Here is a 27,873-nt window from a genome sequence, read left to right as displayed (position 1 = left end):
AAGTCTTTGAAATTGATGAGTAGTTTATGTTCACAACACAATTATTTTATTATTTTATTTTTAAGAGACAGGGTCTCATTCTGTTGCCCAGGCTGGAGTGCAGTGGTGTGGTCATAGTTCACTGCAGTCTCGAGCTCCTAGGCTCAAGGGACCCTCATGCTTTAGCCTCCCAAGTAGCTGGCGCTCCAGGTGTAAGCCGCCATGCCAGGCTAAGCACATTTCAATTCAGACTATCCATCTTTCAAGGGCTTGATAGTCACATGTAGCTGGTATACTGGGCAGTGTCTTAGTTTTGTGCTACTACCACAGAATACCTGATACTGAGTAATTTATAAAGAAAAGCAATTCATTTGGCTCATAGCTCTGGAGGCTGGGAAGTCCAGGTTCAAGGGGCTACATCTGGTGGGGGTCTTCTTGCTATATCATCCCACGGTGGAGAGCAGAAGGGCAAGAGAGCTAGAGAGAGAGAGAAGAGAAAGAAGCTAAACTCATTTATCAGGAACACGCTTTTGCAGTAACAGCATGAATCCATTCATGAGGGCAGAGGCCTCATGAAAGATTCCATCTCTCAACACTGTTGCATTGAGAATTAAGGTTCCAACATACGAACTTTAGGGCACACATTCAAACCACAGCAGAAAGTGAGGACCTAGCGTCCTTATTTATTTCACTCAGTGTGAACGCGCATCTCTTTCCTTGCAGAAATTTTAATGTTGGTTTCCTGGGTGCTGTCTCAAACCTTGCTGGGGCTGTTGTATGTATGTGCACCACATTATCTTTCTAAAATCCAAACAATTTTGAATTCAGAAACATACTTGGTCCCAAGGGCTTCAGTTAAGACATTACAGATCTGTATCAATAATCAAAAGAACACCACTAAAGTGTGTATTTGATGCTCCCTATGTGCAGGTGCTAGGTTAGGGCTTCTCCATCTCTTAACTTCGTAATTGTTCTTTTTTCTACCCCTGGAGTATTTTTAGACATTTTAATCCTGAAAAATCTTTAATAAGAGGCTTATTGAGATATTATTCACATAACATAAAATCCACCCTTTAAATGTATACAGTTTCACAGTGATTTTTAGTCAATTCACAAAGTTGTGCAGCCATCACTGTCTACCTCCAGAATGTTTTTGCCGCTCCGAAAAGAAATCCCATATCCATTCCCAGAAACTCCCTATTCCCCCCTCCCCAGCCCCTGCCAACCATGAATGAACTTTCTGTGTCTATGGTTTGACCTATTGTGGATATTTCCTATAAATGGTTTTTTTTTTTTTTTTGAGACGGAGTCTCACTCTGTCGCCCAGGCTGGAGTGCAGCCGCGCCATCTCGGCTCACTGCAAGCTCCGCCTCTCAGGTTCACGCCATTCTCCTGCCTCAGCCTCCCGAGTAGCTGGGACTACAGGCGCCCGCCACTACGCCCGGCTGATTTTCTGTATTCTTAGTAGAGACGGGGTTTCACCGTGTTATCCCGGATGGTCTCGATCTCCTGACCTCGAGATCCGCCCGCCTCGGCCTCCCAAAGTGCTGGGATTACAGGCGTGAGCCACCGCTCGCGGCCCCGCCCCTGACTTCTAACAACGAAGACTGGATTTTATTTATATAGACGGAACTCTACAATTCGTACTTGTCAGCATCTGGCCCCTTTCTCAATGTTAGGATGAGATTCATCCAAATTCTTGTGTCACTATATTTTGAAATTATCTTTGAATCCTGAAGAGAGTTCTTAGATCCCAACACAGTAACAGCTTTACTTTAGTCGGGGAGATACACTGGTGTTTAGGGAGCCTGGTGTATGTGCGTGTGTCCTACTACTACTAATTCTTGGCCCCAAGGAGCTCCTGGAGGTTCCTGGGCCTCTCTTAGAGAACCACGTCTCCATCTCGCCCTCTCGGCCGACTTCGGAGGTTCGGTCTGCGGCTGCGCACAGCGCTCGTAAGCGCGGTCACGTGACTGCTGCGGACCCGCCAAGATGGCGGCTTCCTGCTTGGTGCTGCTGGCGCCGTGTCTGCTGCTGCCGCTGCTGCTGCTGGGAGGATGGAAGCGCTGGCGGCGGGGAAGGGCGGCCCGGCATGTAGTAGCCGTGGTGCTGGGCGACGTGGGCCGCAGCCCCCGTATGCAGTACCACGCGCTGTCGTTGGCCATGCACGGCTTCTCGGTGACCCTCCTGGGGTTCTGCAGTGAGTGGCCAAGGGTCCGGGAGGGAGGATGCTCTCTCAGCCTTTGATCCTCGGTTCTAACCGCCCCGGGGAGTCGAGGCGGAAGTGCTCCTTTAGTCGCCGCCTTTGGGCAGCTCTCCGAGATTGGACGAGCGGGTTCTGCCCAGCCTTTCCTGGGTGGGTCTCTAGGTATAGCCGGCGTTAATCTTGCCACGTGTCAGAAATGTGTTAAGTGAATCCATCGCGTGGTCTCACGTAATTCTCGTAGTAAGTGGAACCCAGGTGCATGGGACTCCAGGGCTAGTGCTGGTAGCTACGTCCGTGTGCAGCTACCCTTGTCAGGCTGTGTCTGAGTGTGTCTGAGCTGACAGGGTATCTCATTCCTCATCCCTCAACGCAGAGCTCTGCAGACAGATGTTTCATTTGTTCTTCATGTCCAGCTTTTCCCCACAGTGTGCAGGGCAGCGGTGTCTGCTCCCTCATTATTCTCCACGTTGGTAACTTGAGAGGATAGCTCAACCCCATCTCAGGGAGAAGTGGGAACAGCACTAGTTGCCTTTAATCCCTGTTTAGAATCTGCTATCCTAGGGTGATGGGGTAGAGTGGGACTTCCTAGGGATGGCTCTGTGGTGGAAAATTCCACTATCCAGAGAATCTCGATTAGTTTAATTGAGCACCTACTGTTTGCCAGGCATCGTGTTAAGTGAAGGTAGGTCAGATTCAGGCCCTCTCTCTGTGGGATATCCAGAGGAATCTGAGCAAGAATTGGCCGCATTCTCTGTTCTGGCTAGTGAGGAACAGAGAGAGGTTTTGAAATAGCTTACTTTCCAAAACACTCTCCGTGATTCAGTCTGAGTTGGGAGATTATCTGACTTTAGATTGCTGCTTCTGGTACATTAAAGGGATCGTTCTCATTTTTCAGACTCCAAACCCCATGATGAGCTTTTGCAGAACAACAGAATTCAGATTGTGGGCTTGACAGACCTTCAGAGTCTTGCAGGTAGGGTGCATTCCACTCCAGAATCCTCTGAATTCATGGGCTGGGGGCAGGGGGTGCTTGTTTGAAAAGCCGTGCAGATTGCCAGACGCTCCTTTGGTAGTCACAGGTGTTTTCTGACTTGCAGTTGGGCCCCGAGTTTTCCAGTACGGAGTCAAAGTTGTGTTTCAGGCTATGTACTTGCTGTGGAAGTTGATGTGGAGGGAGCCAGGTGCCTATATCTTTCTCCAGGTGTGTATCAGCCTCTGCCTCCCTCTGTGAGAACCATGTTAGCAGTTTACTTTCCATCACAAATTGGTAATATATTGCATATTCATATGTGTGTGTGTTGTGTGTGTGTAAATGTTCAAAGACATGAGTAGCAGCCTATGGGATGTGTCTATTTATGGCACCTATCCATGCTCTGTGTCATTACAGATAGTCTTACATTGTACTGACTGTGTATCTAAGTGTTTTCCATGTATTAACTCATTTAGTCCTCACAGTAACCCTAAGAAGTATTACATTTAGGTAATACAAGAACCTATTTCTTAAGGTTGTTCTCATTTAGATGAGAAAACCTAGACCCAGAAAGGCTCTGTAAGTAGCCCATCGCCATACAGCTAGGAAGTGGTGGAATCAGGATTTGAACGTAGGTAGTCAGTCTGGTTCTATAGTACACACACACACACACACACACACACACACACACACACATTTTTTTTTGAGACAGAGTTTCGCTCTTGCCGCCCAGGCTGGAGTTCAGTGGTGTGATCTTGGCTCACTGCAACCTCCACCTCCTGGGTTCAAGTGATTCTTCTGCCTCAGCCTCCTGAATAGCTGGGATTACAGGTGCCTGCCACCACGCCCAGCTAATTTTTGTATTTTTAGTAGAGACGGGGTTATGCCATGTTGGCTAGGCTGGTCTCGAACTCCCAACCTCAGGTGATCCGCCCACCTTGGCCTCCCAAAGTGCTGTGATTGCAGGCGTGCGCCACTGCGCCTGGCCTATTGTTATACTTTTAACCTCTTCCCTTGATCACTTTTTTCTTTAATAAATTTTTCTTTATTTTCTAGCTGAAGGAATACCTTTTTTTTCTTTATTCAAATCAATTTTTAATATGTAGAAGCACTTTCCTCTTTTCTTTATTTATTTTTATTTTTCCTGAGATGGAGTCTCTCTCTGTTCCTCAGACTGGAGTGCAGTGGTGCGATCTTGGCTCACTGCACCCTCCGCCTCCTGTGTTCAAGTGCTTCTCCTGCCTCAGCCTCCTGAGTAGCTGGGATTACAGGCATGTGCCACCACGCCTGGCTAATTTTTGTAATTTTCTTTTTAGTAGAGATGGAGTTTGGCTATGTTGGCCAAGATGGTCTTGAACTCCTGACCTCAGGTGATCCACCTGCCTTGGCCTCTCAGAGTCCTGGGATTATAGGCATGAGTCACCACGCCCTGCACCTTCCTCTTTTAATAGGCAGCTTCGAATTCCAATATGTGATGTACCATACTGCATGTATTTAGTCTGATGTTAATGGATACTCAGATTCTTCCTGATTTTGTTTTTACTTTTACAAATAGTGTGGCTCCAAGCACAGTGAGCATATGCCTTTTGCATAAGTCCAGTTTCTTTCTTAGGATAACTTCCTAGCAGTGGAATTGTGTAGTCAAAGTTGATGCATTTTAAAAATGTGTATGTTACTGGACAGCTTTAGAGTAAGGTTGGGCTAGTTTGGCCCCTGCTGAGTGGGGTACCTCTTCTCCCCCATGCTTGCCATCACCAGCTGTTGTTAGACCTTTTTAGAATTTGCATTCTGACAGGTGAAAAATGCCATTTCTTTGTTCTGTTTTTTGCCTCCTTGATTATTGATGATCTTGGACTTCTCAGGTTGGTTCTGTTTGCTTGTTTTTCGTTTGTTTTAGAGACAGAGTCTAGCTCTGTCTCCCAGGCTGGAGTGCAGTGGCACAATCATAGCTTAACTGCAGCCTCATCCTCCTGGGCTCAAGTGATCCTACCTCCTCAGCCTCCTTAGTAGCTGGGGCTACAGGCGTGTCCCACCTCACCTGGCTAATTTTTAAATTTTTTGTAGAGATGAGGTCTCACTGTGTTTCCTAGGCCGGCCTTGAACTCCTAGGCTCAAATGATCCTCCCGCCTTGGCCTCCCAAAGTGTTGGGATTACAGGCGTCAGCCACCGCACCTGGCCCATTCTGTTTCTTTTATGACTTTTTACACCTATTTGGGTGGTGGAGAGGGTCTTTCTTCTGCGTATTATCAAGAGCTCTGTAAAGATAACACTCATCACCATGTGTGTTGTGACTATTTTTACTGGGTTTGTTGCCGAGCGTGGTCTGGGTTTCCTCCTCTTCAAGTCTCTATCTTTCCTAGAACCCCCCAGGTCTGCCTAGCATTGCTGTCTGCTGGTTCGTGGGCTGCCTTTGTGGAAGCAAGCTCGTCATTGACTGGCACAACTATGGCTACTCCATCATGGGTCTGGTGCATGGCCCCAAACACCCCCTCGTTCTGCTGGCCAAGTGGTGAGAGTCTGGGAAGAGGGTAGAATACCGTCCCCCAAACCACTCAAGGATGAGTGAGAAGAAGGGCCATTGTGGGCCTCCGGAAGCTGGTTCCTTGTGTGCTCTGCAGGAGGCGGGGTGAGGCTGATGAATCAGGCTGAATGCTGGTTCCAAGTGATAGAAAGAGGCCTCAGCAAAGGACCACATTTTTGTGCCATGAAATGGAAGTGTCTGTGGAAATGGTTGATTTCGAGCTCAACAGTGTCACTGGGGCCCAGTTCACGTCTGTCTCCACATTCCCTTCTGGTGGTGGTTCCCGGAACTCTCCTAGCTCTCATCCCCACCCAGGCTCAGTGGGGAGGGCAGCCCTCTTTGATTGGCTCTTGTAGGTTACCTGCCTTCCTCTGATCTGTCTATTGAGGCCGGGGGCAAGTGCTCCTGCAGAAGAGCTGGGTCTCAGGAGCATCCATATCCCATGGACAGAGGGTGGGTGAGGGCAGATCCCCAAATTAAAACCCAGGGCTGCTGTTGGGAGCTGGAGAAGTGGGCCACAGTTGCTGCAGCTGATGTGACAGGGAGGGAGGAAGGGCCAGTGGTAGCAGTGGGATGTGGAGCTGGGAAGGTCACCTGCTGTACTCTGAGCCCGACTATAACATGTCTGTCATACTCTGTATGGCCAGCCTTCATGTGCACATCCAACTTCCGTGTGCATGTCCAGCCTCTGTGTGTACTTCCAGCCTTGGGCCATTGGCTGGCTGTGGCCTTCGCCCTGATGAGTTTGCTCACTGGCAGTAGTGACAGCAGCAGCAAACAGCTCAACTGAGCAAATTGAGCAAAATGCTCATTGGTGAGCACCTGCTGCATGCCAGTCCTCCAGCCTAGCCCTTTTTATATTTTACCCCATTTAATCTCCATGCACCTCAGGAGGGTGTACCTTTTACAAGTCAGGAAATTGAGGCTGAGAATGATTACGCCTCTTGCTACGCAGCTAAGTGTGAGGACCAAAATGTCGTCCCAGGCAACCCCATTTCTGAGCTTTCTCTGCATCTTGAGAGAGGAACAGGCCATGATACCCTGGCGGTGATAAATAACCCAGAATCACTCATGCGCTCTTCCGGCTCTACCCTGCGATCAGGGCTCAGTCTCCATTGGAGAATGTGTACAATGTTCACTGAATCCCTTTGCCCCACGTTGAGAGCAAGCCGTGGCCTTACAGCCCTTGCAGTGGTAGCACAGGGTGGCTGAGATCCGCTAGTGAGGCCTTTATTGTATTTCTTCCTTTTTTTTTTTTGAGACAGAGTCTCACTCTATCCCCCAGACTGGAGTGCAGTGGCGCCATCTTGGCTTACTGCAACCTCCGCCTTCTGGGTTCAAGCGATTCTCCTGCCTCAGCCTCCTGAGTAGCTGGGATTACAGGCGCCCATCACCGCGCCTGGCTAATTTTTGTATTTTTAGTAGAGACAGGGTTTCACCATATTGGCCAGGCTGGTCTCGAACTCCTGACCTCAAATGATCCGCCCACCTCGGCCTCCCAAAGTGCTGGGATTACAGGCATGAGCCACCACCCCCGGCCTGTAGTTCTTCCTTTTACAGCAAGAGAGAGGATGTTCACTTTGGCAGTGATACACAGTGTCCTTTTATTTATTTTTTAAATTTGTATGTATGTATGTATTTATTTATTTATTTGAGACAGAGTCTCGCTCTGTTGCCCAAGCTGGAGTGCAGTTTCCTTTTAAAGTGATTGTATTTAAGCCAACAAGTGACACAAATAAAGAAGGGTGTATACAGCGTAAAGAAAGAACACTGGCACAGGTGGGGCTCAGGGAGCACAAACTCTCCCAGCTCTGCGGCCTTTTCTCTGTTGAGGGATGTCGAGTCATGTTGTGGTGGTAGTGGAGGCCTGTCTAGGGCTCTGCTGACTGCTGATCCCTCTTTTCAGGTACGAGAGGTTCTTTGGGCGCCTGTCCCACCTGAACCTGTGTGTTACCAATGCCATGCGAGAAGACCTGGCGGAGAACTGGCACATCAGGTACCACGGCCTGGGATGACGGCGGCCTGGGAGAGGCGCAGGGCCCCTGACTGGCTGCAGTGAGAACTGCCTTGCCTGCTGCGGTCGTGCTGGAGGGGCAGTTTGAAATACTGAGGGCCTGGGAGGTGGTCTCTGGTTTGGGGAAGCCGGGGGAGGAGGGGGCAGAGTTTCTTTCCCAGCCAGCCAGGGGGTCCAGGCAGTTTTGGTCCTAGGACGTCTCTGTGTGCATTCCCAAGTGATTGCAAGGCTTCTTTTTGTCATCATCTGAGACTTGGATTCCCCAAGTGTCCTTCTTTTCCTGGAGCCTCTGAGTCCTCTATTCTTGAGGCCTTTCTTCCGCCCTCCCAATAGCCCCGCCATGATTTCATTGCAGGGCTGTGACCGTCTATGACAAGCCGGCATCTTTCTTTAAAGAGACACCTCTGGACCTGCAGCACCGGCTCTTCATGAAGCTGGGCAGCATGCACTCTCCGTTCAGGGCCCGGTAGGCCTTGCATCCTCAGCTGCCTTCTCTCCTGCTCGCCACTGCCCTGGCCTCTCCCCTTCTCACTGCAGACCTGGGAACCCACTCATCCAGGGGTTGGCAAACTAGGGCTACAGGCCAGTCTCCTGCTTTTGTAAATCAAGTTTCATTGGGACAAAACACACTCATTACCTGCTGAGTTGTCTGTAGCCGCCTTTGAGCTACAATAGCAGAATCGTGTTTTGCAGCAGAGAACCTGTGGCCCGCAAAGCCTGAAGTATTTACTCTCTGGCCCTTTAAGAAATGTTTGTGTACCCCTGCGCTGTCTTACTCTCCTGCCGGTGGGTTCCCAGGCCTGTGGCAGGATCTGTGGACCTGTGTGTCCCCTGTGGTGTCTCATGGGGCTAAGGAGGGGACCTTTGTGCAGGTCCACACACCCTGAGGTGTGCCCCTGGGTAAGCTGGGGTGGTGTGGGAGGGCGTCCTAGCACCCTCATCCTGAGTCCAGGGGATGATAAGACAGTAAGTCCCATGGAGAAAAGGAATGAGTCTGTCTTGTTTGCTATCGTAACCTTAGCACCCAGCAACAATATTAGAGAAAGCAAGCCCAGGCCTCGGATGGCAGGGGTGGCCTGGTGCTGCTTATGTGGCCGGGCACCCCAACCTTTGGGAGCCTGCAGGCCTTGCCACAGCAGGAGATGCCCGTCCCGGGTCCTGGGCCTGCTGTGTGGCCTCTCACAGGCTTTCTTTCTGCTCCTTCAGCTCAGAACCTAAGGACCCAGCCACGGAGCGGTCGGCCTTCACGGAGCGGGATGCTGGGAGCGGGCTGGTGACGCGTCTCCCCGAGCGGCCAGCCCTGCTGGTCAGCAGCACAAGCTGGACGGGTCTGCATGACCCCTGGGGCACTTGGGGTTGGTGTGATGGGCACCTGGCCAACCTGTGTTCTCCTCACCCCTGCCAGTCCTGCATGCCCCCATCCCTCCACGGTCTCAATGAGAAGGGGAGGGCGTGTGAGCTGGAAGAGGGGTGTCCAGAAACAGGCCCCTGACATTCAATTCTCTTCTCACAGAGGACGAAGACTTCTCCATCCTGCTGGCAGCTTTAGAAAGTAGGTGTGTGGCTGCGCTGAGGAGCTCTGGGCTTGTGGGGGCCACTGAGCTGTGAGCTGCTTGCCTGGCCTGCAGCATGTTCCTGTCCCGGGCCACTGTGTGGGGCAGCCTGGGGACAGTGGGGGTGGTGGAGGTGGGCCGCCCTGAATCCCCAGTTGGGTCACTGAGTGACCAGGCCCTCGGGCTGAAATGCCCCCTCCAGGAGAGTATCTCACAGAGGCTGGTGGCCTCCCCGCCAGAGCAGTGCTCTTTCTCCACCTGACCAGGTGACTCTGGCTATTGTTTATTTAAAAATTTTTTTCTGAATGGGCATGGTGGCTCACACCTGTAATCCTCGAACTCTGGGAGGCCGAGGCAGGCAGATCACCTGAGGTCAGGAGTTTGAGACCAACCTGGCCAACATGGCGAAACCTTTCTCTACTAAAAATATAAAAATTAGCTAGGTATGGTGGTGGGCGCCTGTAATCCCAGCTACTTGGGAGGCTGATGCACGAGAATTACTTGAACCCGGGAGGCAGAGGTTGCAGTGAGCTGAGATCGCGCCATTGCATTCCAGCCTGGGTGATAGAGCGAGAGTCTGTCAAAAAAAAAAAAAAAATTCTATCAGAAATTCCATGTAGAATTGTTTCTTTTTTTAAACACAGAGTTTGAACAACTGACTTTTGATGGACATAACCTTCCTTCTCTCGTGTGTGTGATAACAGGTACTGCCTGGGACCCTGGGTGTCTGGTTGGGGGATTGCGGAGCGGAAGGGGCACACAGCCTTTACCCTGTGCTTCCCAGATCTTGTCTCCTTAATCCTCACTCTAGCTCTCTGCCATGGGGTCTTATACTGCTTGACATGGGGGAAACTGAGGCTCAGAGGGTTTCACAGCAGGGCAGGGAGCCCAGATTTGAATCTGTAGATACCAAGCTTTCTACTTTTTCAGTAGTTTCCAAGCATCTTTTTGTTGTTGTTGTTACGTCATTGGTGTCCTTTTTTTTTTTTTTTTTTGAGACAGAGTCTCTGTTGCCCAGGCTGGAGTGCAGTGGTGCGATCTCGGCTCACTGCAACCTCCGCCTCCCACATTCAAGCAATTCTCATGCCTCAGCCTCCCGAGTAGCTGGGACTACAGGTGCCCACCACACTCGGCTAATTTTTGTATTTTTAGTAGAGACAGGGTTTCACCATGTTGGCCAGGCTGGTGTTGAACTCCTGACCTCAGGTGATCCACCCACCTCGGCCTCCCAATATGCTGGAATTACAGGCACGAACCACTGTGCCCAGCCGTGTCATTGGTGCCTTAACCAAGCCTCTTTTAATTTTTCAAACGGAAGAGCCCCTGTCCCACAGTTACTGCTGCTGAGCACTTTCAGGGTGACTCAGTGAAGAGGGGGAAAGGTGGAAGCGGTGTGGGAAGAGGCAGGGTCTGGGCCAGCTGCTGGTCACGCTCTCCTCCCTCCTCTGGCCTCTAGGCTCCCAGGAGTGGTTTGGAACCCGAGCCATGTGCTCTGGAGACTGTGGCAGGGCAGGGGCGGCTTGGAACCCGCACCATGTGCTCTGGAGGCTGTGGCAGGGCAGGGGCGGCTTGGAACCTGTGCCACGTGCTCTGGAGGCTGTGCCAGGGCAGGGGGAGTCCTCGTGTCCTTGTGCACAACACAGACAAAAGGCTGGGTCCACCCAGTGGGCGGTTGGGTGCCAGGCCAGTGCTTACCCCGCCATGTTTGCAGCCCGAGGCCAGCTGGCTGCAGGTGCAGGGCTATGCGTCAGGGGTCAGGGTGCACACACCCCTGCAGGTCTCGGGGCTCCTTGGTTGCTTCTGGAAGGGCCCGGATGGGGCCTGACTGGAGTTGCCGAGGGGTGGAGCTTCTGGGAAAGGGATCCCTCCTGGGGGAGAGTGTCTTGGGCCTGGGACCACGTGGCAGGGACAGAGATGGGTCCATGGCAGTGTCTGCTCTTCTCTGTGAAGGCAAAGGGCCTCTGAGGGAGTATTACAGCCGCCTCATCCACCAGAAGCATTTCCAGCACATCCAGGTCTGCACACCCTGGCTGGAGGCCGAGGACTACCCCCTGCTTCTAGGTGAGAGGCCAGCAGGAGGCTCAGGGAGGAGGCGGGGCCTTAAGCAGGGGGAACAGGGGTGGGCGGGATGTACTTTTTCTGAAAAGGTGGCTCTGGAGGCCACTTGGAGACAGGACCTGGGCTCTGGCTGAACTCCCGGGAGGAGGCTACTTCTTGGTTTGCCAGCCCCTCCCTGCCAGGTGGCCCCAGAGGCCCTTTACCAAGGGGTTTGAGGAGGCCACGTCCTTTCAGCCTGCCACGCCCTCCATTCAGTCCTCTTCCTTCCTGCAGAAGGGCTGGGCCTGGGGCTGGGGCCACTGTTGCCCAGGTGCGGGAGGGCAGTGGCTTTGGGAGGTGCAGGGACGATGTGTCAAACAGCGTTGCCTCTCCCAGTGAGATGGTTCTCCCTTGCCTCTGTCTCTTTTCCTGTTGATTTCTCCAAGTGGGGAGTCGTGGCTTGGTCCTGATGCGTCTCTAGAGCCGCATCTTCCAGCTTCGAGTGAGCAGAGCAGTTGGAGGCTGAGGGCCTTTTCCTGGTAGGATTCACCAGCTAGTCTTTGTTTTACACAGTCTTGCTCTGTTGCCTAGGCTGGAGTGCACGATCTCAGTTCATGCAACCTCCGCCTCCTGGGTTCAAGCGATTCTGCCACCTCAGCCTGCCGAGTAGATTACAGAATTACAGGAGCCCGCCACAACACCTGGCTTATTTTTGTATTTTTAGTAGAGACAGGGTTTCACCACGTTGGGCCAGGCTGGTCTTGAACTCCTGACCTCAAGTGATCCTCCCACCTTGGCCTCCCTAACTGCTGGGATTCCAGGCATGACCCATCACGCCTGGCCCCAGCTAGTCTTTAGAAATGTTAAGCTGTTTGCCTTTATTTTCACAGTGACAGCTGGTTTGTGGTGGGTGTGCTGTGGTTTATTATTATTCTTATTATTATTTTGAGATGGAGTTTCGCTCTTGTAGCCCAGGCTGGAGTGCAAGGGCCCGATCTTGGCTCATGCAACCTCCGCCTTCCCGGTTCAAGTGATTCTCCTGCCTCAGCCTCCCGAGTAGCTGGGATTACAGGCACCTGCCACGATGCTTGGCTAATTTTGTATTTTTTTAAATAGAGATGGGGTTTCACCATGTTGGCCAGGCTGGTCTTGAACTCCTGACCTCAGGTGATCTGCCCGCCTTGGCCTCCCAAAATGCTGGGATTACAGGCGGGAGGTGAACCTGGGAGGTGGAGTGGAGGTTGCAGTGAGCCGAGATTGTGCCACTGCAGTCCAGCCTGGGTGACAGAGTGAGACTCTGTCTCAAAACAAAACAAAACAACAACAAACCAAATTGTGGTTACGTAGAAAAAGTGTCAACTTACATTTTCAGATGTCCCAGCCAGGCCGTGTGGCTGCTTGGCCAGCTTAAGCCACTTGTGCTTGGGGCTGTCGGGGGCCTTATCCGATTTTCACTCTCCTCGGGGGATGTTACCTCACTGTGCTGGGAGGATTTGTGTTCCCAGGGCAGAGACCAGCGCTGTGACCCACCCCTCTTGCCTAGCAGGGTCGGCGGACCTGGGTGTCTGTCTGCACACGTCCTCCAGTGGCCTGGACCTGCCCATGAAGGTGGTGGACATGTTCGGGTGCTGTTTGCCTGTGTGTGCCGTGAACTTCAAGTGGTAGGAGCAGAACCCGCATCTTTCTGGGGATAGCTTCACGGATCCACCGCTGAGAGGGAAGCAGTGCAGAGCGAGCTGCCCACAGTGAGGCCCTGCCCCTCAGTCAGTCCAGCACACACTGGAGGCCATGAGGAGGAGCCGTGCGGTTACTGTGGCTGGGCTGAGCCTCACTGAAGTAGTTGCTTCCATTTAGAGCTCATGTTATATTTAGGTTGGTACAAAAGTAATCACGGTTTTTGCCATTAAAAATGGCAATTACTTTTGCACCAACCTAATATGAAAAAAAAGCATCTTAAATACTAGAACTCCACTCGGGGCTTTTGCTCCTAGAGTAGAATTGGCGGGAATTGCCTGCAGGCTTACATGGTTTGGTTTCTTTCTCTCCCATCATGTCCCTTTTGGCCACGCTCACATGGGGGGTTTGAATGAGTGTCATGCTGTGGCCTCACTCCACCCAGCACAGACGGGTGTTTGGAAGAGTGGCGTTAGAGGAGATTCTAGAAGCAGTAGCCTCAGCACAAGCTGAGCCCTTGGCCCCTGCTCAGGAGCCGGCCCCTGGATGGGATTCAGGGATGCGAGCCCCTCATGTGAGCTGAGCTCAGGGAATGTCAGGATCAAACCTGGTGCCTTAGAAAAGTCATCTTTTATGTGCTAAGCCAGTCCCCAGGGGTTGCCTTTTCTTGTTCCATGGCCATGGAATGAAGAAAAACATGCAAAAATCATTATTCAGTCCTTGAAGAGCATCCAGCACAGAAGGTACAAACCCTCCTAAGGCTCCCTCCTTCAATTGGTTTGGCCATTTTGCTGTGCACCCCCCAGGCCTTTATGCCCTTCAGATGCCAAATCTAAGAACCAGCTCCTGGAAACCACACCCCCTGTTCCAACCCCCAGCCTGGCTTGAGCGTGGGGTGGGTGGGAGCCCAGGTGGGCACCCCAGGGGTTTGGTGTCTTCTCCAGGCAGCTCTCAGGCTCCCTTGGTTCTCTCTGCAGTTTACATGAGCTGGTGAAACATGAAGAAAACGGCCTGGTCTTTGAGGATTCAGAGGAACTAGCAGCTCAGCTGCAGGTAGCCACATCTGCCACCACACCAGGGTGGGCAGGGTTCTGGAGACTGGCACCGAGCCACGCTCCCTGATCCCTGCTTCCCACAGCCAGGGTGGGACCATGTGGGGTCTGGTGGAAAAGCTAGGGAGGGAGCAGAAGTCACAGAGGCTGGCCTACTCTGCTGTCCTGTTTGGGTACAGTAGGCTCGGGAGAGTCAGGACACACCCCTACCTGCCCTCTGGATTTATGGAGCTGACACTCCACAAATGATGCTGGAGCCGGGTGGGCCAGGCTGCAGTTTAGGAAGTGATCAGGATCAGGTAGGTGGGCGGGTGGGCGGGTGGCCGGGCAAAGGGAGCTTCTGGGACCGGCCTTGAAAGATGGGTGGAATTCTGCAAAGGTTACTCGTTTCTTATTGCAAAAAGTAATACATCATTCTTGCCAACAGAATGATTGGCAGAATTTTCGGTAAAGGTCCGGGTCGCAAGTCATTTAGACTGGGTCCCCCAGTCTCTGTCAGAACCGTGGTACTCTGTTGTGCACTGAAAATGGCCACAGATCTTCTGTAGATTAAGGGGTGTGGCTTTGTTCCAATAAAACTTTATTTACAAACACAGGCTGTGGGCTGGATTTGGCCTGCAGGCTGTAGTTTGTGATCCTTGATTGAGACAGTTTAGCAAGGCTGAAAAGAACACTGACACCCCCTTGTTACCCACAGATGGGTGGGACTGTGTTGGCCAGAGGCCGAGAGGAGGCTGCTCACAGGGGAACGTACAGCATGTAGAGGCCGGAAAGTGCTCCAGGGCACCAAGTGTGGGAAAGTGGGACATACGGGGAAGTTTCCAGAAAGCATGATGTCACGTTGGAGGCGGAGCACTGCTGGGGTGTGAAGGGTCTAAAGTCCAAGTGAGGGAGTTAGGGACTTGAGAGGGGTTGTTGTTGGGTCGGGGACCTGGGGTCAGCCAGGTGGTGACCTGGGATGGGGCGGGGACAGGCAATGAGGTAAGCTCTGCTCTTTATTTTTTTGCAGATGCTTTTCTCAAACTTTCCTGATCCTGTGGGCAAGCTAAACCAGTTCCGGAAGAACCTGCGGGAGTCGCAGCAGCTCCGATGGGATGAGAGCTGGGTGCAGACTGTGCTGCCTTTGGTTATGGACACATGACTCCTGGGCCAGAGGCTGAACCCCAGGACCCCTGCTGTCCTTCCGCAGCTTCTTCTCGGAGTCTCAGGGCAAATCCTTTCGAGCAGCGCCTCCCAGTGGCCAGAAGCTGAAATGACGGCAGTGGTGCCGCCTGGTGAATGAATTGGTTCTGTGACCCTGGAAGCTGTGGTTGGCCGTAATTTCTTCTCTGGAGGTTCGGAAACGCTTCCTGTCTTCTTCTGTTCTTCACGCCCCATGCCCCTGCTAGCGTATTACTGTTCTGTGACTTCCCTGTGACCTCTGCAGTACTCCTCATCCTGCGTTTGGTCTCCAGGTGTCACCTTTCTGCCGTGTTCTTAACACTTTGATTCCTCTCTTGAAAAAAGCACCTGCTGCACCATAAGCCCAGGGATGTGGCAGCTGCAGTGGGCTTGGCTTTGTGAAGAACCGAGTGTGCCCACGTTGGGGGAGCGTCATACTTGATACACACGTTTTTATTTGCATAAAGAAATGCTATTTTTGGAGCCACAATTTTCATGTCTGATTTATGGTGATTTTCTTAAGAACCAGAACTGCTGGCAGAAAGGGGGCACCCACACGCTTAGATAGCCGATGTCTTATTAGAGGGCAGTTTGTGGTTCCTGATTTGGAATTTAACATTCTTCAAACATTCCAGTCCAATGAAAGTTTTATCCGCTTTCCCATATAAAAATTCTTCCCACGATAGTGACTTGATTCTCACAGTCACGTTGGAGTCGTGTGTGCGTCCTACAGTGTGAGGCTCAGCATTGCCATCTCCAAGTGCTCTTCGTAGGGAAACAGTTTCTGGTCATGACGAGCTTCCGCTTCCCATCTGATCCCGGCCCGGCCTGGAAACAGCACATGTGTTTCAGGATGGTGGTGTTTGGGGACAGGACATGAGCGTATTGTGTGGGACTTCTAGGACAGGCCTGGTGGGGTGGGGGGTGTCCAAGTCAGTTTACTTGGTTCACAGGTTCTCAGGCCCACCCAGGTGCCTAGAATTGGCCTCCAGGATGGGACCAGAAATCTGGTTTTGCATAGAAATGGCTAGCAGCGGGCACCGTGCCGCTGTCCACTCTCTGCCCGTGTCCGCACCAGCACTTGGCACAGCGGGACAGAAGCAGAGATCTGAACCCACATCTACCTGGCTGCTCAGTCAACCCACTCTTCACAAAGCTTAGAAAGCGGCCGGGCACAGTGGCTTATGCCTGTAATCCCAACACTTTGGGAGGCCAAGGCGGGCGGATCACTTGAGGTCAGGAGTTCGAGACCAGCCTGGCCAACATGGTGAAACCTCATCTCTACAAAAATACAAAAATTAGCCAGGCACGATGGCGGGTGCCTGTAATCCCAGCTACTTGGGAGGCTGAGGCAGGAGAATTGCTTGACCCTAGGAGGTGGAGGTTGCAGTGAGCCGAGATTGTGCCACTGCACTGCAGCCTGAGTGACAGAGTGAGACTCCGTCTCCAAAAAAAAAAAACCACACACACACACACACAAAGCTTAGAAGGGGCTGGCGTTCTCATAAGCACAGATGTCTGAAGAGCCATTAGCCAGAATGATTCTTTTTTTTGAGATACGATCTTGTTCTGTCACCCAGGCTGGAGTGCAGTGGCACAGTCATTGCTCACCACAGCCTCGACTCCTGAGCTCTAGCAATCCTCCCCCTTCCTGAGTGGCTGGGATGACAGGTGCGTCACCATGCCAGTAATTTTTTATTTTCTAGAGATGGGGTCCTGAATGCACGGCCTCAAGTGATGCTCCTGCCTTAGCCTCTTTTATTTTTTTTTTTTAGATGTAGTTTTACTCTGTTCTCCAGGCTGGAGTGCAGTGGCACAATCTCAGCTCACTGCAACGCTTCCCAGGTTCAAGTGATTCTCCTGCCTCAGCCTCCCAAGTAGCTGGGATTATAGGCGTGCACCACCACACCTGGCTAATTTTTGTGTTTTTAGTAGAGATGGGGTTTCACCGTGTTGGCCAGGCTGGTCTTGAACTCTTGACCTCGAGTGTTCCACTCACCTCAGCCTCCCAAAGCCTTAGCCTCTTACAGTGTTGGGATTACAGGCGTGAGACACTGTGACCCGGGATGATTTTCAATCACAGTTTTTTGTTACGAGTGGAAAATGCGTATTTATAAAAATGAAGTAGTAAAGACATGAACGTGTAGAAGTGTCTATAATCCTGCCATCCAAGGATGGCACCTGTTAACGTGTATATCAGGGATGTCCAATCTTTTGGCCTCCCTGCGCCACACTGGAAGAAGAAGAATCGCCTTGGGCCACACATAAAATACACTAATGCTAGCAATAGCTGATGAGCTAAAAGAAAAAAAATCATAAAAAAACCTCATATGTTTTAAGAAAGTTTACAGATTTGTGTTGGGCCGCAGGTTGGACAAGCCTGCTATATACATATTCTAGGTTTTCCCCTATAGGTATACTTATGTGAAAATGATTATTGTGATAAATTTTTTTTTGAGATGAAGTCTTGCTGTGTTGCTCAAGGTGGCCACAAACTCCTGGGCTTAAGCCATCCTCCCGCCTCAGCCTCCTGAGTAGTTGGGAATACAGGTACTCATAACCATGTGTGGGTGATTATTATCAGTTTTTAAACAAAAATGGGACTGGGCGCAGTGGCTCACGCCTGTAATCCTAACACTTTGGGAGGCTGAGGCGGCAGATCACTTGAGGTCAGGAGTTCAAGACCAGCCTGGCCAACATGGCGAAACCTCAACTGTACAAAAAATACAAAAATTAGCCAGGCGTGGTAGCATGCGCCTGTAGTCCTAGCTACTCAGAAGGCTGAGATGGGAGGATAGCTTGAACCTGGGAGGTGGGAGGTTGCAGTGGGCGAAGATGGCACCACTGCACTCCAGCCTGGGCAATACAAAGCCAGACTCTGTCTCAAAAGAAAAAAAAAAAAAAAAGAAAGGTTGGTGGGGGCTTATACTATGCGTGCTGTTTGGCACTGTTTTTTTCACTTAAAAGATATTGCAGGTTTTTTTTTCACGTAAGTATCTGAAGAAAGACTTCCTTTTTTTTTTTTCTTTTTTGAGACAGGGTCTTTCTCTGTTGCCCAGGCTAGAGTGCAGTGGTAAGATCAGGGCTCACTGCAGCCTCCACCTCCCGGGCTCAAGCCATCCTCCCACCTCAGCCTCCCGAGTAGCTGGGACTACAGGCGTGTGCAACCACACCTGGCTAGTTTCTGTATGTTTTGTGGAGATGGAGTCCCACTATGTGGCCCAGGTTGGTCTTGAACACCTGGCATCAAGTAGTCCTCCTGCCTTAGCCTCCTAAAGTGCTGGGATGACAGGCCTGAGCCCCGTGCCCGGCCAGCCTCCTGTGCGAGGTTGTGTGGGACTCTGTCGTGGAACCCAGTATGCCTTCGTGTGCTGGCTTGTTTGTTGGCTCTGTAGTTAACGGGCTGCCCCACGTGGACAGGCATTGGGTCGTCCGTGTCTCTGTGCAGGCAGAGGCTGCTGCGGGTGCATCTGTGCACATGGCTGCCAGGAGGGGCTGTGCTCAGGGGGAGCTGGGGCAAAGGCTGGTGGCAATGGGGGGCCTGGGTGTAGTGTGGAGGCGTGAGAACCAGGTGGCCGGGCTGCAGTCTGGGGGAGCTCAGGGGTCGCTTGGCCTCCGTGTGCCCTAGTGTCTTTGTCGGTGAGATGGGACAATGACAGCACACCCTCACAGGTGCTGGGGGCTGACAAATGTCAGGTCTGAGGACAGTGGCTGGCCCACTACGGGGCCAGTTCCCCTTCTCTACAGTCACCCTGCTCGTCTTCCATCGACTGGGTGCTCAGGACAGTGGCATGGTAGATCCGCCTGGACAGCCTGTGCTCCAGCGTCCTGCAGGTCACAGCTGTGTCCAGCCCTGACCCCGACTGCCTCTCCCGCAACGTCCATTTTATAGATGAGGAAACCGAGGCCCAAGGGCTTAGGGAACCCTGCTGTGAAGCACAGTAGGGCTGCTGGGCTCAGACCCTCCCTCCCTGTGCTGAGCTGCCCTCCTCCTGCCCCAAGCCCCCCACGCCGTGAGCCCACCCTGCTAACCGGCCTCTGCCCGAGTTCCCCGCATGGTGTGGGAGTGTGGGGCATCCTAGCTTTTCCCCGGCGCCCAGTTCTTTCACTTCCACTGGAGTCCTGCAGGGATAGCTCGGGGACCATGCAGGCCCAGGTGGGCGTGGGGGCTCACCTAGCTCAGTGGTGAACAGCTGGCACGTCTCTGGGTTGCGGATGGTAAAGGCCACGTAGACCTTAGGAGCCCGCTGGTGCTCCCGGCAGGCAGCCAGCCTCTGCAGGACCCCGACCAGCGACATGATGGCTTCTGGGCAATACAGCACGTCTACGGTGAAAGCTTCAGGTTACCGAAAGGGACCAGCGGACAGTTCCAGTTCATGCTGACCTCAGCAGCAGGGCGAGGCCACAGAGGCAGCGGTCATATGAGACTATTAGATGCCATTTGACCATTTGGGCCACTAGATGGAAAGGCAATTACTTGGGTGAAAAAGGAGAACCCTTAGTAAAGAAAGCTGCAGAAGACCGAAGCAAAAGAAAAAAATCTCCAGACTCACTGGTGTTCCTTAAAAAACCAGCTCTGGTTCTCGGCCTATCTAGAGGGCTTCGAATGACACAAAGCCTGACCCTGCCGTGAACTTCGTGTTTCAGGCATCTGCCGATTTGTCTGCTGGCTTGCAGGGGTGGGCCTGTGTCCCTGGCCACCGCTGGACTTGTGGTTTTCAGGGCTGGGGCCCAGGACCACAGGCAGAGCTCTGTTCCACCAGAGAGGGAGCTGAGTGCTGGCAGGGGCGAGGGGTTTTCGGTGGCCCAGCCAAACACCACCTTCTCTCAAGGGCCCTGTCCTCGTCCCAGAAGTGTTTGTTTTCCTCCTGTGGTCTCTGAAGGACACAGGGCATGGCTCTGGGACACAGCCATGTGGTGACGACTGTAACGGAAGTATGCGTGTCTCCAACAAGAGGGCTGTGGCTTGAAGGTCACCTTAAGAGGCACCCCTGTCCTTTGATGTCCCCCTGGAGGCCCAGAGTAACTCTTCTGGAAGCCCCATCATGTCCATGCCCGACAGCGTCCATTGTTCCCTTTTCCCAGAGCCAAGAGCTGGGTAGAGCTGCAAGGACACCGCCTGCACAGGGTGCCAGGGGCTGGGCATTACCTGCTGCAATGACAACATCTGGCTGGAAGGCAGAGAGCTGATGGACTGTTGCGACGTCCCAGTCCAGCTGGGCCACTGTCACCCTGGGGCTGTTTAAGTTGGCAGTGATGTCTGCCTCTAATGAGAGGCCATTGAGAAGGACATTCCCTCGGAGCTGCTCGAGGACCCGGCTGTGACAGTCGCTGAAGATGTATGCCCGGGGACGGCACATCTTGCAGATGGCCAGGCCTGTGAGGCCGGCGCCACTGCCAAGCTCTAGGACAGTCCTGGTGGGAGGAAAGGGGACCGTGTCTGCGACTGCACCAGGGTAAGCCTGCCTTGGTGCCCTGCCCTGCGCCCCGAGGTCACCTGTGATTGAAGGCTGCCGGGTTCTCAATGGCCCATTCTGCAAGGTAGAGGGCGGCATCCCATGTGACCAGGCCTGTGGTGCCGTGGGAGATGATGGCTGTGCTCTCGGACAGTGTGACCGAGCCTCCCGAGGGCTGCACCAAGAGAGGGCAAGAGAGTCAGTCCAGTGATGAGAAGGCAAGTGGCTTAGAAGACAAGTAGCCATCCACCACATGGCTGAATAAAACATGACAGGACCAATCGCCACTCAGCAATGAGAAGCAGCTAACTGTTGACATGCCAGCAGCTTGCACAGGCCTCAAGGGTGTCACGCGGCATGAAAGACACTCATCTCAGGCCACACAGGATTCCATTCATCGAACATTCCTGAGACGACGGAAGTCTGGCGATGGAGCACAGGTCAGTGGTGGCCAGGGGCCGGGTGTGGCTATGAAGGGGTGGCTGCCTTGTGATGATTCAATATGCTATGTTTTTCCTTTGTGGTTTCCTGTATCTATGTTTTATCTTATTTTTTTGAGCTCTGTTCCCCAGGCTGGAGTCAGTGGCACGATCTCGGCTCACTACAACCTCCACCTCCTGGGTTCAAGAGATTCTCCTGCCTCAGCCTCCAGAGTAGCTGGGATTACAGGCTTGAGCCACTACACCCTGCTAATTTTTTATTTTTAGTACAGACAGGGTTTCACCATATTGGCCAGCTGGTCTCGAACTCCTGACCTTGGATCCACCCGCCTTGGCCTCCCAAAGTGCTGGGATTACAGGTGTGAGCCACCACGCCCGGCCCTGTCAAGTATTCTTTGAGGACTGGACACCAGGTCCTTGTGAAGCAGGTAGTGTGTGTCACCTATTGGACAAATGCCCAACAACCCCACGAGACATACTATTGTTGTTGAAGTGCTTGATTTACAGACAGGGAAACTGAGGCTAAAGAAGGTTAACGGACCTCATGTCTAAGACTGCAGAATGGGTGAGTCAGGATTTGAACCCACACCCACGTTTTCACTTTGTCTGTGCAGGAAGGGTATCTGGGCTGTGAGGGGGAGGAGGGTGCCCTTCTCATACCAGCAAATAGCTCCGGTGGCCCTGCGTGGACTCCGTGGCCATCAGGGTCTCCGCCAGCGCCTCGTACAGCTCGTCCAAAGGCTCCGTGTGGACAGCCTCGTGCTGGGGGCAGACAGAGTCAGAGCTTGTTTGCTTTCGTTCTAACCTGTAAAAATGGCCAGATGATTTTCACCAAGTTTAGAGGGAAGATTTGGGATGGAATGGTGTAATACCGGCCAGCTGGCATATAAAATATTCACTTCGTTGGGCGTGGTGGTGTGTACCGAATAGTCCCAGCTACTCTACAGGCTGACATGGGAGGACTGCTTGAGCCCAGGAGTTCGAGGACAGCCTGGGCAACAGAGACCTTGTCTCTAAAAAAAAAAAAAAATTCACTTGGTAGGGAAACCTGGATGGGAGGGCCTTCAACAAGAGGTGTTGAGAGGGTAGGGTTAGGTGTAGTCTAGGGCAGGAGACAAGGATTCCGTGAGAGCTGCCACAGGACCATGACAGAGAGCTCTGTGTTTGGATCAAACACAGAGAGGAGGAAAACAAAAGTTGCTTTTAAGTGAGCCCAGGCAGAACTGTGAGGGCGGCCCATGCTGCAGGCTGTGGCTGTCAGCAGGCTGCTTCTCCATGGCTGGCCCCGTCCCAGGATTCACAGGGCAGCAGCAGGGTACACTGAGTGACTACTGCCCTCTCCTGGTGGCACAGGACAGACCTGCTGGTGACCACAGATGCACCCTTTTGGGGAGGACTAGGGAGAAAGCAGGTATTGGAGAAGCAGGGGATTGTTTATTTGCTATAAGTGTGGCCCTTTCAACTCAGCGGGTCTGCTACTGCCTACTGAGGAACAGCCTCTTGACATCCTCACGTCAAACCCTGCATGTTCGGGCCCATCTTTAAAATCCATCCTAGGCCAGGTGCGGTGGCTCATGCCTGTAATCCCAGCACTTTGGGAGGCCGAGGCAGGCGGATCACCTGAGGTCAGGAGTTCGAGACCAGCCTGGCCAACATGGTGAAACTCTGTCTCTACTAAAAATACAAAAATTAGCCAGGCATGTGGTGTGTGCCTGTAGTCCCAGCTTCTTAGAAGGGTAGGCACGAGAGCTGCTTGAACCCAGGAGGCAGAGGTTTCAGGGAGCCGAGACTGTGCCACGGTAATGCAGCTTGGGCAACACAGTGAAACTCTGTCTCAAAAAAATAAACAAACAAGTAAAAAATAAAATGCATCCTGTATCAGTCAGGAAACAGCTCGTTCCAGCAGGATCAGTGCGGAGAATTCACCAGGGGAACTAGTTCCAAAGGTATGGCAAGAGCTAAACCTTCCAACAGGGGCCCGTGGGGCAACCCACAGATGGACATGAGCAGGAAACCCCAACCCCTTCGGCAGGCAGGACAGACGGTGTGTGTGGGTGAGGGTTCCAGTGCTGTGGGCTGGGCCAGCCTGGTAGGAATGAGAATCCATATGCTAGGAGATGGGGCCCCAGAGAAGCAGCTGCTGCGGAAACCCCAGGAGGCAGAGTGAGGGAGAGATGCTGGCCTCCCCTTCTTCCCGCCCTGCACTGTCTCCCGTGGGTCACACGCAGCTGCAGCCAGTTGCCCGGGGAGGGCCCTGCCATGCTGGGGTTTGCGAAGCAGGCCCAGGGCCTGGCAAGGAGGGGGGCTCCAGCACGCAGGTGGCTATGCTGTCTGGCTACTGGGCAGACACTGCCCATAACTGACCTTTTTGATGAGTTCTGAGAGAAAGCACCGGGCATACTTGACTGACGGTGGGTGCTTCACACACACAGGATGCTTCACAGTCTACGGCAAAGGACAGAACACTGGTTGCTGGGGAGAGCCCGTCTTAAGTCTCCTGTGAGCTTCAAGTCAACACAGCAGAGGGCAAACTCCAGGCTACCCGATCCCTCAGCAAAGATGTAGATGGACACAGTGTTCTGGCCCCACGCATCTGAAGTTTGTCTTAAGATATAAGCTGTTTCCTAAAAATGCTTCCACTGCAGTGGCACAGGCTATGGCAGCATTTCTAATGCCCATTCTGAGCAGGAACACAGGGCATGTGGGCCCAAACCACCTCCCTCCCAGGGGAGCCAGTGTGAACCAGGGTTTGCAGTAAGGACAGTCGCCAACTGTCTGACTCTATGGAAGAGGCGGGAAGGCCCAGTTGGCAACTGCTCTCTTGGAGCGTGTGTCCCTGGGGACAGGACGGAGGGGAAGGGACGCTCAGGGTGACACTCCAGCTAAAGCCGAGAGAAGCCAAGTGCAGGACGAGCAAGTTCCAGGCCGTGGGAACAGCCGGTGCAAGCTCTGAGGTGGCCACGGCCTGGCACTTGGAAAGGAGGGCAGAGGGAGTGGTGCAGCAGGAGTGGGGGCGGTGGGAAAACAGGAGCCTGGAGGGAGAGGGAGGAGACGGTCCGCAGCGCCTGCTGGCTGGCAGGGATGCAGATTCTGCCCAAGGACAGCAAAGTACCCCACGCAATACACAGGCTCTTCAGGCTGGTGCTGGTTTTTCATTTTTTCTGACAGAGTCTCGCTCTGTTGCTCAGGCTGGAGTGCAGTGGCCCGATCTTGGCTCACCGCAGCCTCTGCCTCCCGGGTTCAAGCGATTCTCCTGCCTCAGCCTCCCAAGTAGCTGAGACTATAGGCGTGCACCACCATGCCCAGCTAATTTTTTTATTTTTAGTAAAGATGGGTTTTTGCCATGTTGGCTAGGCTAGTCTTGAACTCCTGACCTTAGGTGATCCATCCACTTCAGCTTCCCAAATTCCTGGGATTACAGGTGTGAGCCAGTGCACCCAGCCTTCTGCTGGGTTTTAAAGCAGCTTTCCCTACATTTCATGCTTCACCACCTATGAGAGTGAGGCTCAGGGTGCAACTCAGAGCAGCGTGCGATATAACTTCAGGATCTCCACGCTCGAAGCCCTGACCTACTGTATTGCCCCGAAAGTGTTCCCTGCTGTGGCTGCATCTTTTCCACGTGGATAATCTTGGTTCACTTCTAGCACAGGAATTCTTAACCGGGGCTCCTAGGATGGGCTGGGTGGGTGGGGGTGAGGATGTCTGCCTCCCCTGAGTTGGTATGGAAAATGTATTCTTCTGGTGCACTTCTTTCTGGGAGGGAGTCTCTTGCTTTGTCTTTTCAGAAGGGCTCATGGCCTTTGTCTCTTCAGAAGGTGAAGACCCAGGATGCAGGGTGATCTGCACTTGGCCCTCAAGGCCAAGGTCAGGCTGTGGCTGGGCCGGGTGGTGATCCTGCCTCTCACCTGCATGCAGATGCTCTTGAGTCCAAACTCCACCCTGGGCAAAGCAAGGGCCCATTTAGGTCTAGAAGAGACAGGAGTGGACAGGACAGGTCTCATGAATGCAAAAAAGAAAGTCTCTGAGCATCTACCAAATGCTAGAAGCTGTTCTGCACCTGTCATCTCTGTTTTTGCTGTGGCTGGTTTAAAAAACATTCCCTAGATTCCCCCCTCTCATGCAGATTTTTGTATATTCTGATGTCTTTGTCTTAGACAGAAAACGAAAGCGCTGGAGCTGTCGGAGGTGCTGACACCCACCTGCAGTGCTGACTCCATGGTTCTGTTCTTTGAACAGGGGTGTTTTTAAAGGGTACAAGCACACCTGTGGTGTGGAGGACCTCAGGTCTTCTGGACAGATTCAGGAGGCAGGGTCGTGAGTCCCAGGGACTCTGGGATTCTTACCTTCTGCAAAATATCCCGCAGCAGCTCAGAATCTGATGAGTCTTTTAACTTTGCTTCTAAGCTCTGTGTGGAGGGAGAGAGAGAAATCTCAAGGGCGCATTCACAGGAACATTAAACATGCAATAGAATGTGGGGGCAAAGCGCTATGTGAGCCGTCCCTGGGGACGTGGAGCCAGTTGGAAGTGGAAGCCACAGCGGCTGAAAGCCTGACCTTCAGATGTCACAGGGTGCACCTGGATGAGTCACAGGAAGAAGGCAAGAAGACTGACTCTTGGCCACATTAGTCCTGGCTACTTAGCGGCCACCTGGGTCATGGGCCAGCTCCCTGGTTGCACTGGTCAGCAAGGAATTACCAGGGCAGCCATGGCACCAAGGTCTGATGGGCTTGCCATCTGAGTTTCAGTGGAAATGCAGAATGTGCCCATACCAGCGTGGGTTACATTGTCCTCTTACAGGGGCCTCAAGCCCAGCAGTGAGCTTTGGCTCCCGAGTTAGGCAGACTGTCTCGGCTGGTATGTGACACAGGGCAAGGCACTTCATTGCTTCAGAGTTCCTTCCATGCCGTAAAAGGCCCTACAAGCCCTGGTTCTAATCGCTCTCTCTGGCCTGTTCTCCCTCACCCCTGGCCCACCCTGCTCACTCCACTCCAGCCACACTGGCTGCCTTGCTCTTGTTCCTCAACCACAGCTGGCTTGTTTCCACCACAGGGCCTTTGCATATCCTGTTCCCCAAGCCCTTCCCATGGCTGGCTGCTTCACCACTCAGGTCCCAGTTCAAATGCCACCTCTTTGGGGAAGGCTTCCCTGATTCCCCGACTTTGGTGACTCTTCTCCCCAGTTGCTCCATTCACCATTTCCCTGTTTTCTTGGCTTTAAAGCCACTCTCATCTGGTCTTTTCTTGTTTATTCATTTATTTGTTTATTCTCTGGCTCTCCCATGCAAGCAGAGCCTCATCTGTCATGGGCACTGCTGATCCATAGTGCCTGGCTCATGGAAGGCATTTATTAAACATTTTGAGACTGAATAAAAACACCAGCTAACACCGAGATGCATTCACCATGAACCAGGCACTGATCCACAGGCTTTTGTACTCAACCTTGACAACAACCCTAAGAGGTAGGTATCATTATATCCCCCATTTTATCAATAAGAAAACAATAGCACAGAGAGATGCGGTCACTTGCCCAGCGTCACACAGGGCCAGGGGTTGGGCCAGGATTCGAAGCAGGCAGGCTGTCTCCTGGGTCTGAACTCTCAACTACTGCACCCTAATCAAACAATCCCTCTGGTCAAATGTGAGTGATAATAGCACCCACCTCGTGGGTGTTGAGGGTGAGTCCAAGTTAGCATTCAGCGTGGGCATGTGAACAATTATAGTCAATATTGAATGGAAACCTATGATGCTTTTATGAAGGTTTCTATTTTGGGTTAAAAATGCACAAATTTCTCCTGACCAGAAGTGATCTCTGAGTGCTAAATATTTTATGTCAACGGAATAACGCAAATGATTAAGCAACACCCCATAAAATGGGGCAGACCCAGGGAGGAATACATATCCAAACTGACTCATCCCAGTGAGCTCACCGCACATGAATTACAAATGGGGCCGGGTGCATTAAGCCCCTCTGCTGGCATAAGGGAGGCTGCTGCCTGCCATGCGCCTGTGCTGAGAATGGCAGGTCCCCAAGGAGACGAGAGGCCACCCCCTTCTCTGTCTCTTCCATCACAGGCGTGAGAGCCTCAGCGCATGAGCCGATTCTGTGCAGGGCTCGCCATACAGATGAGAACACTGAGGCACGAGGGACAGTCTGTGACCTGGTCACCGCGGCCCTGAGGGCGCTGACTTTTTAGAATGGGCAAGGGCAGCTGTGTCCCAGTGACCAGAACGATTACTGCCTTTAAAAAGTCGTGAAAATGATCGTGAACTGTACCCCACACCGAGCGCGCGTCTGCCCCCCAAGACGGTGGAGACACCCCCAGCTTCCACCGCCAGCCCGCGGGGCAAGAGGGGTGCGAGCGATTCTGGCCAGGCCCCAGGGACGGGGAACTGGTCGCGCGGCCCTGACCGGCGGGAGCCCAGGCACTCACGTGGCGGGAGCACCCGGGGCTTCAGCACGGAGACCCATCCCGTCTGCCCCTGGACTCCCGCGAGCCCCCCCCGGGCCTCTCCGCTCGCCCCGCCGCCCACCTGCCAGGGGAAGGAACGCAGAGCGCGCGCCGCCAGGAAGCGGCGCTCGAAACTCTGCAGCAAGAGTTCAGTCCCCGCTTTCTCCTCGGGCGCCATGACGTGGGCGGGGCCGCAGCGTAGCCGGGAGACCGGGCGGAAGCCGCGCCTGGACTGAAGACAGGGCGGGCCCGGGGCAGTGCGTGGGGGCAGAGAGGGGGCGGGGCCCGGGGGTAGGGTCAGGAGGGGCGTCGTGAGGGCGGACCCTAGGGCGGGGCGAGGATGAGCGTTATGAGGGCGAG

The 27,873-nt window shown here is 53.0% G+C and overlaps 2 protein-coding genes and 1 long non-coding RNA gene across 6 annotated transcripts in view; 2 read left to right on the top strand and 1 right to left on the bottom strand.

Moving 5' to 3' along the window:
* The first annotated feature begins 1,942 nt into the window (after window positions 1–1,942).
* On the top strand, window positions 1,943–15,870 carry ALG1 (ALG1 chitobiosyldiphosphodolichol beta-mannosyltransferase). Of its 3 annotated transcripts, none has more exons than XM_030797674.1 (13): window positions 1,943–2,179; window positions 3,081–3,158; window positions 3,283–3,386; window positions 5,517–5,665; window positions 7,584–7,673; window positions 8,047–8,157; window positions 8,898–9,019; window positions 9,205–9,243; window positions 9,889–9,948; window positions 11,195–11,305; window positions 12,828–12,942; window positions 13,933–14,008; window positions 15,017–15,856. In XM_030797674.1, the coding sequence occupies exons 1-13, from the start codon at window positions 1,972–1,974 to the stop codon at window positions 15,146–15,148; spliced, it is 1,395 nt and encodes a 464-aa protein (XP_030653534.1). In that variant the 5' UTR covers window positions 1,943–1,971; the 3' UTR covers window positions 15,149–15,856. The 3 variants fall into 3 exon arrangements, with proteins under 3 accessions (XP_030653534.1, XP_030653533.1, XP_030653535.1); XM_030797673.1 differs by having other exon boundaries at window positions 12,825–12,942; window positions 15,017–15,655; XM_030797675.1 differs by lacking the exon at window positions 1,943–2,179 and adding an exon at window positions 2,370–2,425 and having other exon boundaries at window positions 15,017–15,870.
* EEF2KMT (eukaryotic elongation factor 2 lysine methyltransferase) lies at window positions 14,557–27,766 on the bottom strand. Of its 2 annotated transcripts, XM_003282546.4 has the most exons (8): window positions 27,596–27,762; window positions 25,408–25,470; window positions 23,429–23,509; window positions 21,725–21,826; window positions 20,666–20,799; window positions 20,318–20,583; window positions 19,343–19,492; window positions 14,557–15,996 (listed from the first exon to the last, which is right to left on the bottom strand). In XM_003282546.4, the coding sequence occupies exons 1-8, from the start codon at window positions 27,689–27,691 to the stop codon at window positions 15,896–15,898; spliced, it is 993 nt and encodes a 330-aa protein (XP_003282594.1). In that variant the 5' UTR covers window positions 27,692–27,762; the 3' UTR covers window positions 14,557–15,895. The 2 variants fall into 2 exon arrangements, with proteins under 2 accessions (XP_003282594.1, XP_003282595.1); XM_003282547.4 differs by lacking the exon at window positions 21,725–21,826 and having other exon boundaries at window positions 27,596–27,766.
* Window positions 19,488–27,873, top strand: part of LOC115831139 — a 33,487-nt gene continuing 25,101 nt past the window's right edge. Inside the window, exon 1 of the long non-coding RNA XR_004026667.1 lies at window positions 19,488–21,064. This is a non-coding gene — a long non-coding RNA (uncharacterized LOC115831139). The remainder of the gene's footprint in view (window positions 21,065–27,873) is intronic.

This window comes from Nomascus leucogenys, chromosome 18 (assembly GCF_006542625.1).
Source record: "Nomascus leucogenys isolate Asia chromosome 18, Asia_NLE_v1, whole genome shotgun sequence".
Lineage (NCBI taxonomy): Eukaryota > Metazoa > Chordata > Mammalia > Primates > Hylobatidae > Nomascus > Nomascus leucogenys.
Note: the sequence above shows the minus strand (reverse complement) of the source record. Positions and strands in the feature narration are given on the sequence as shown.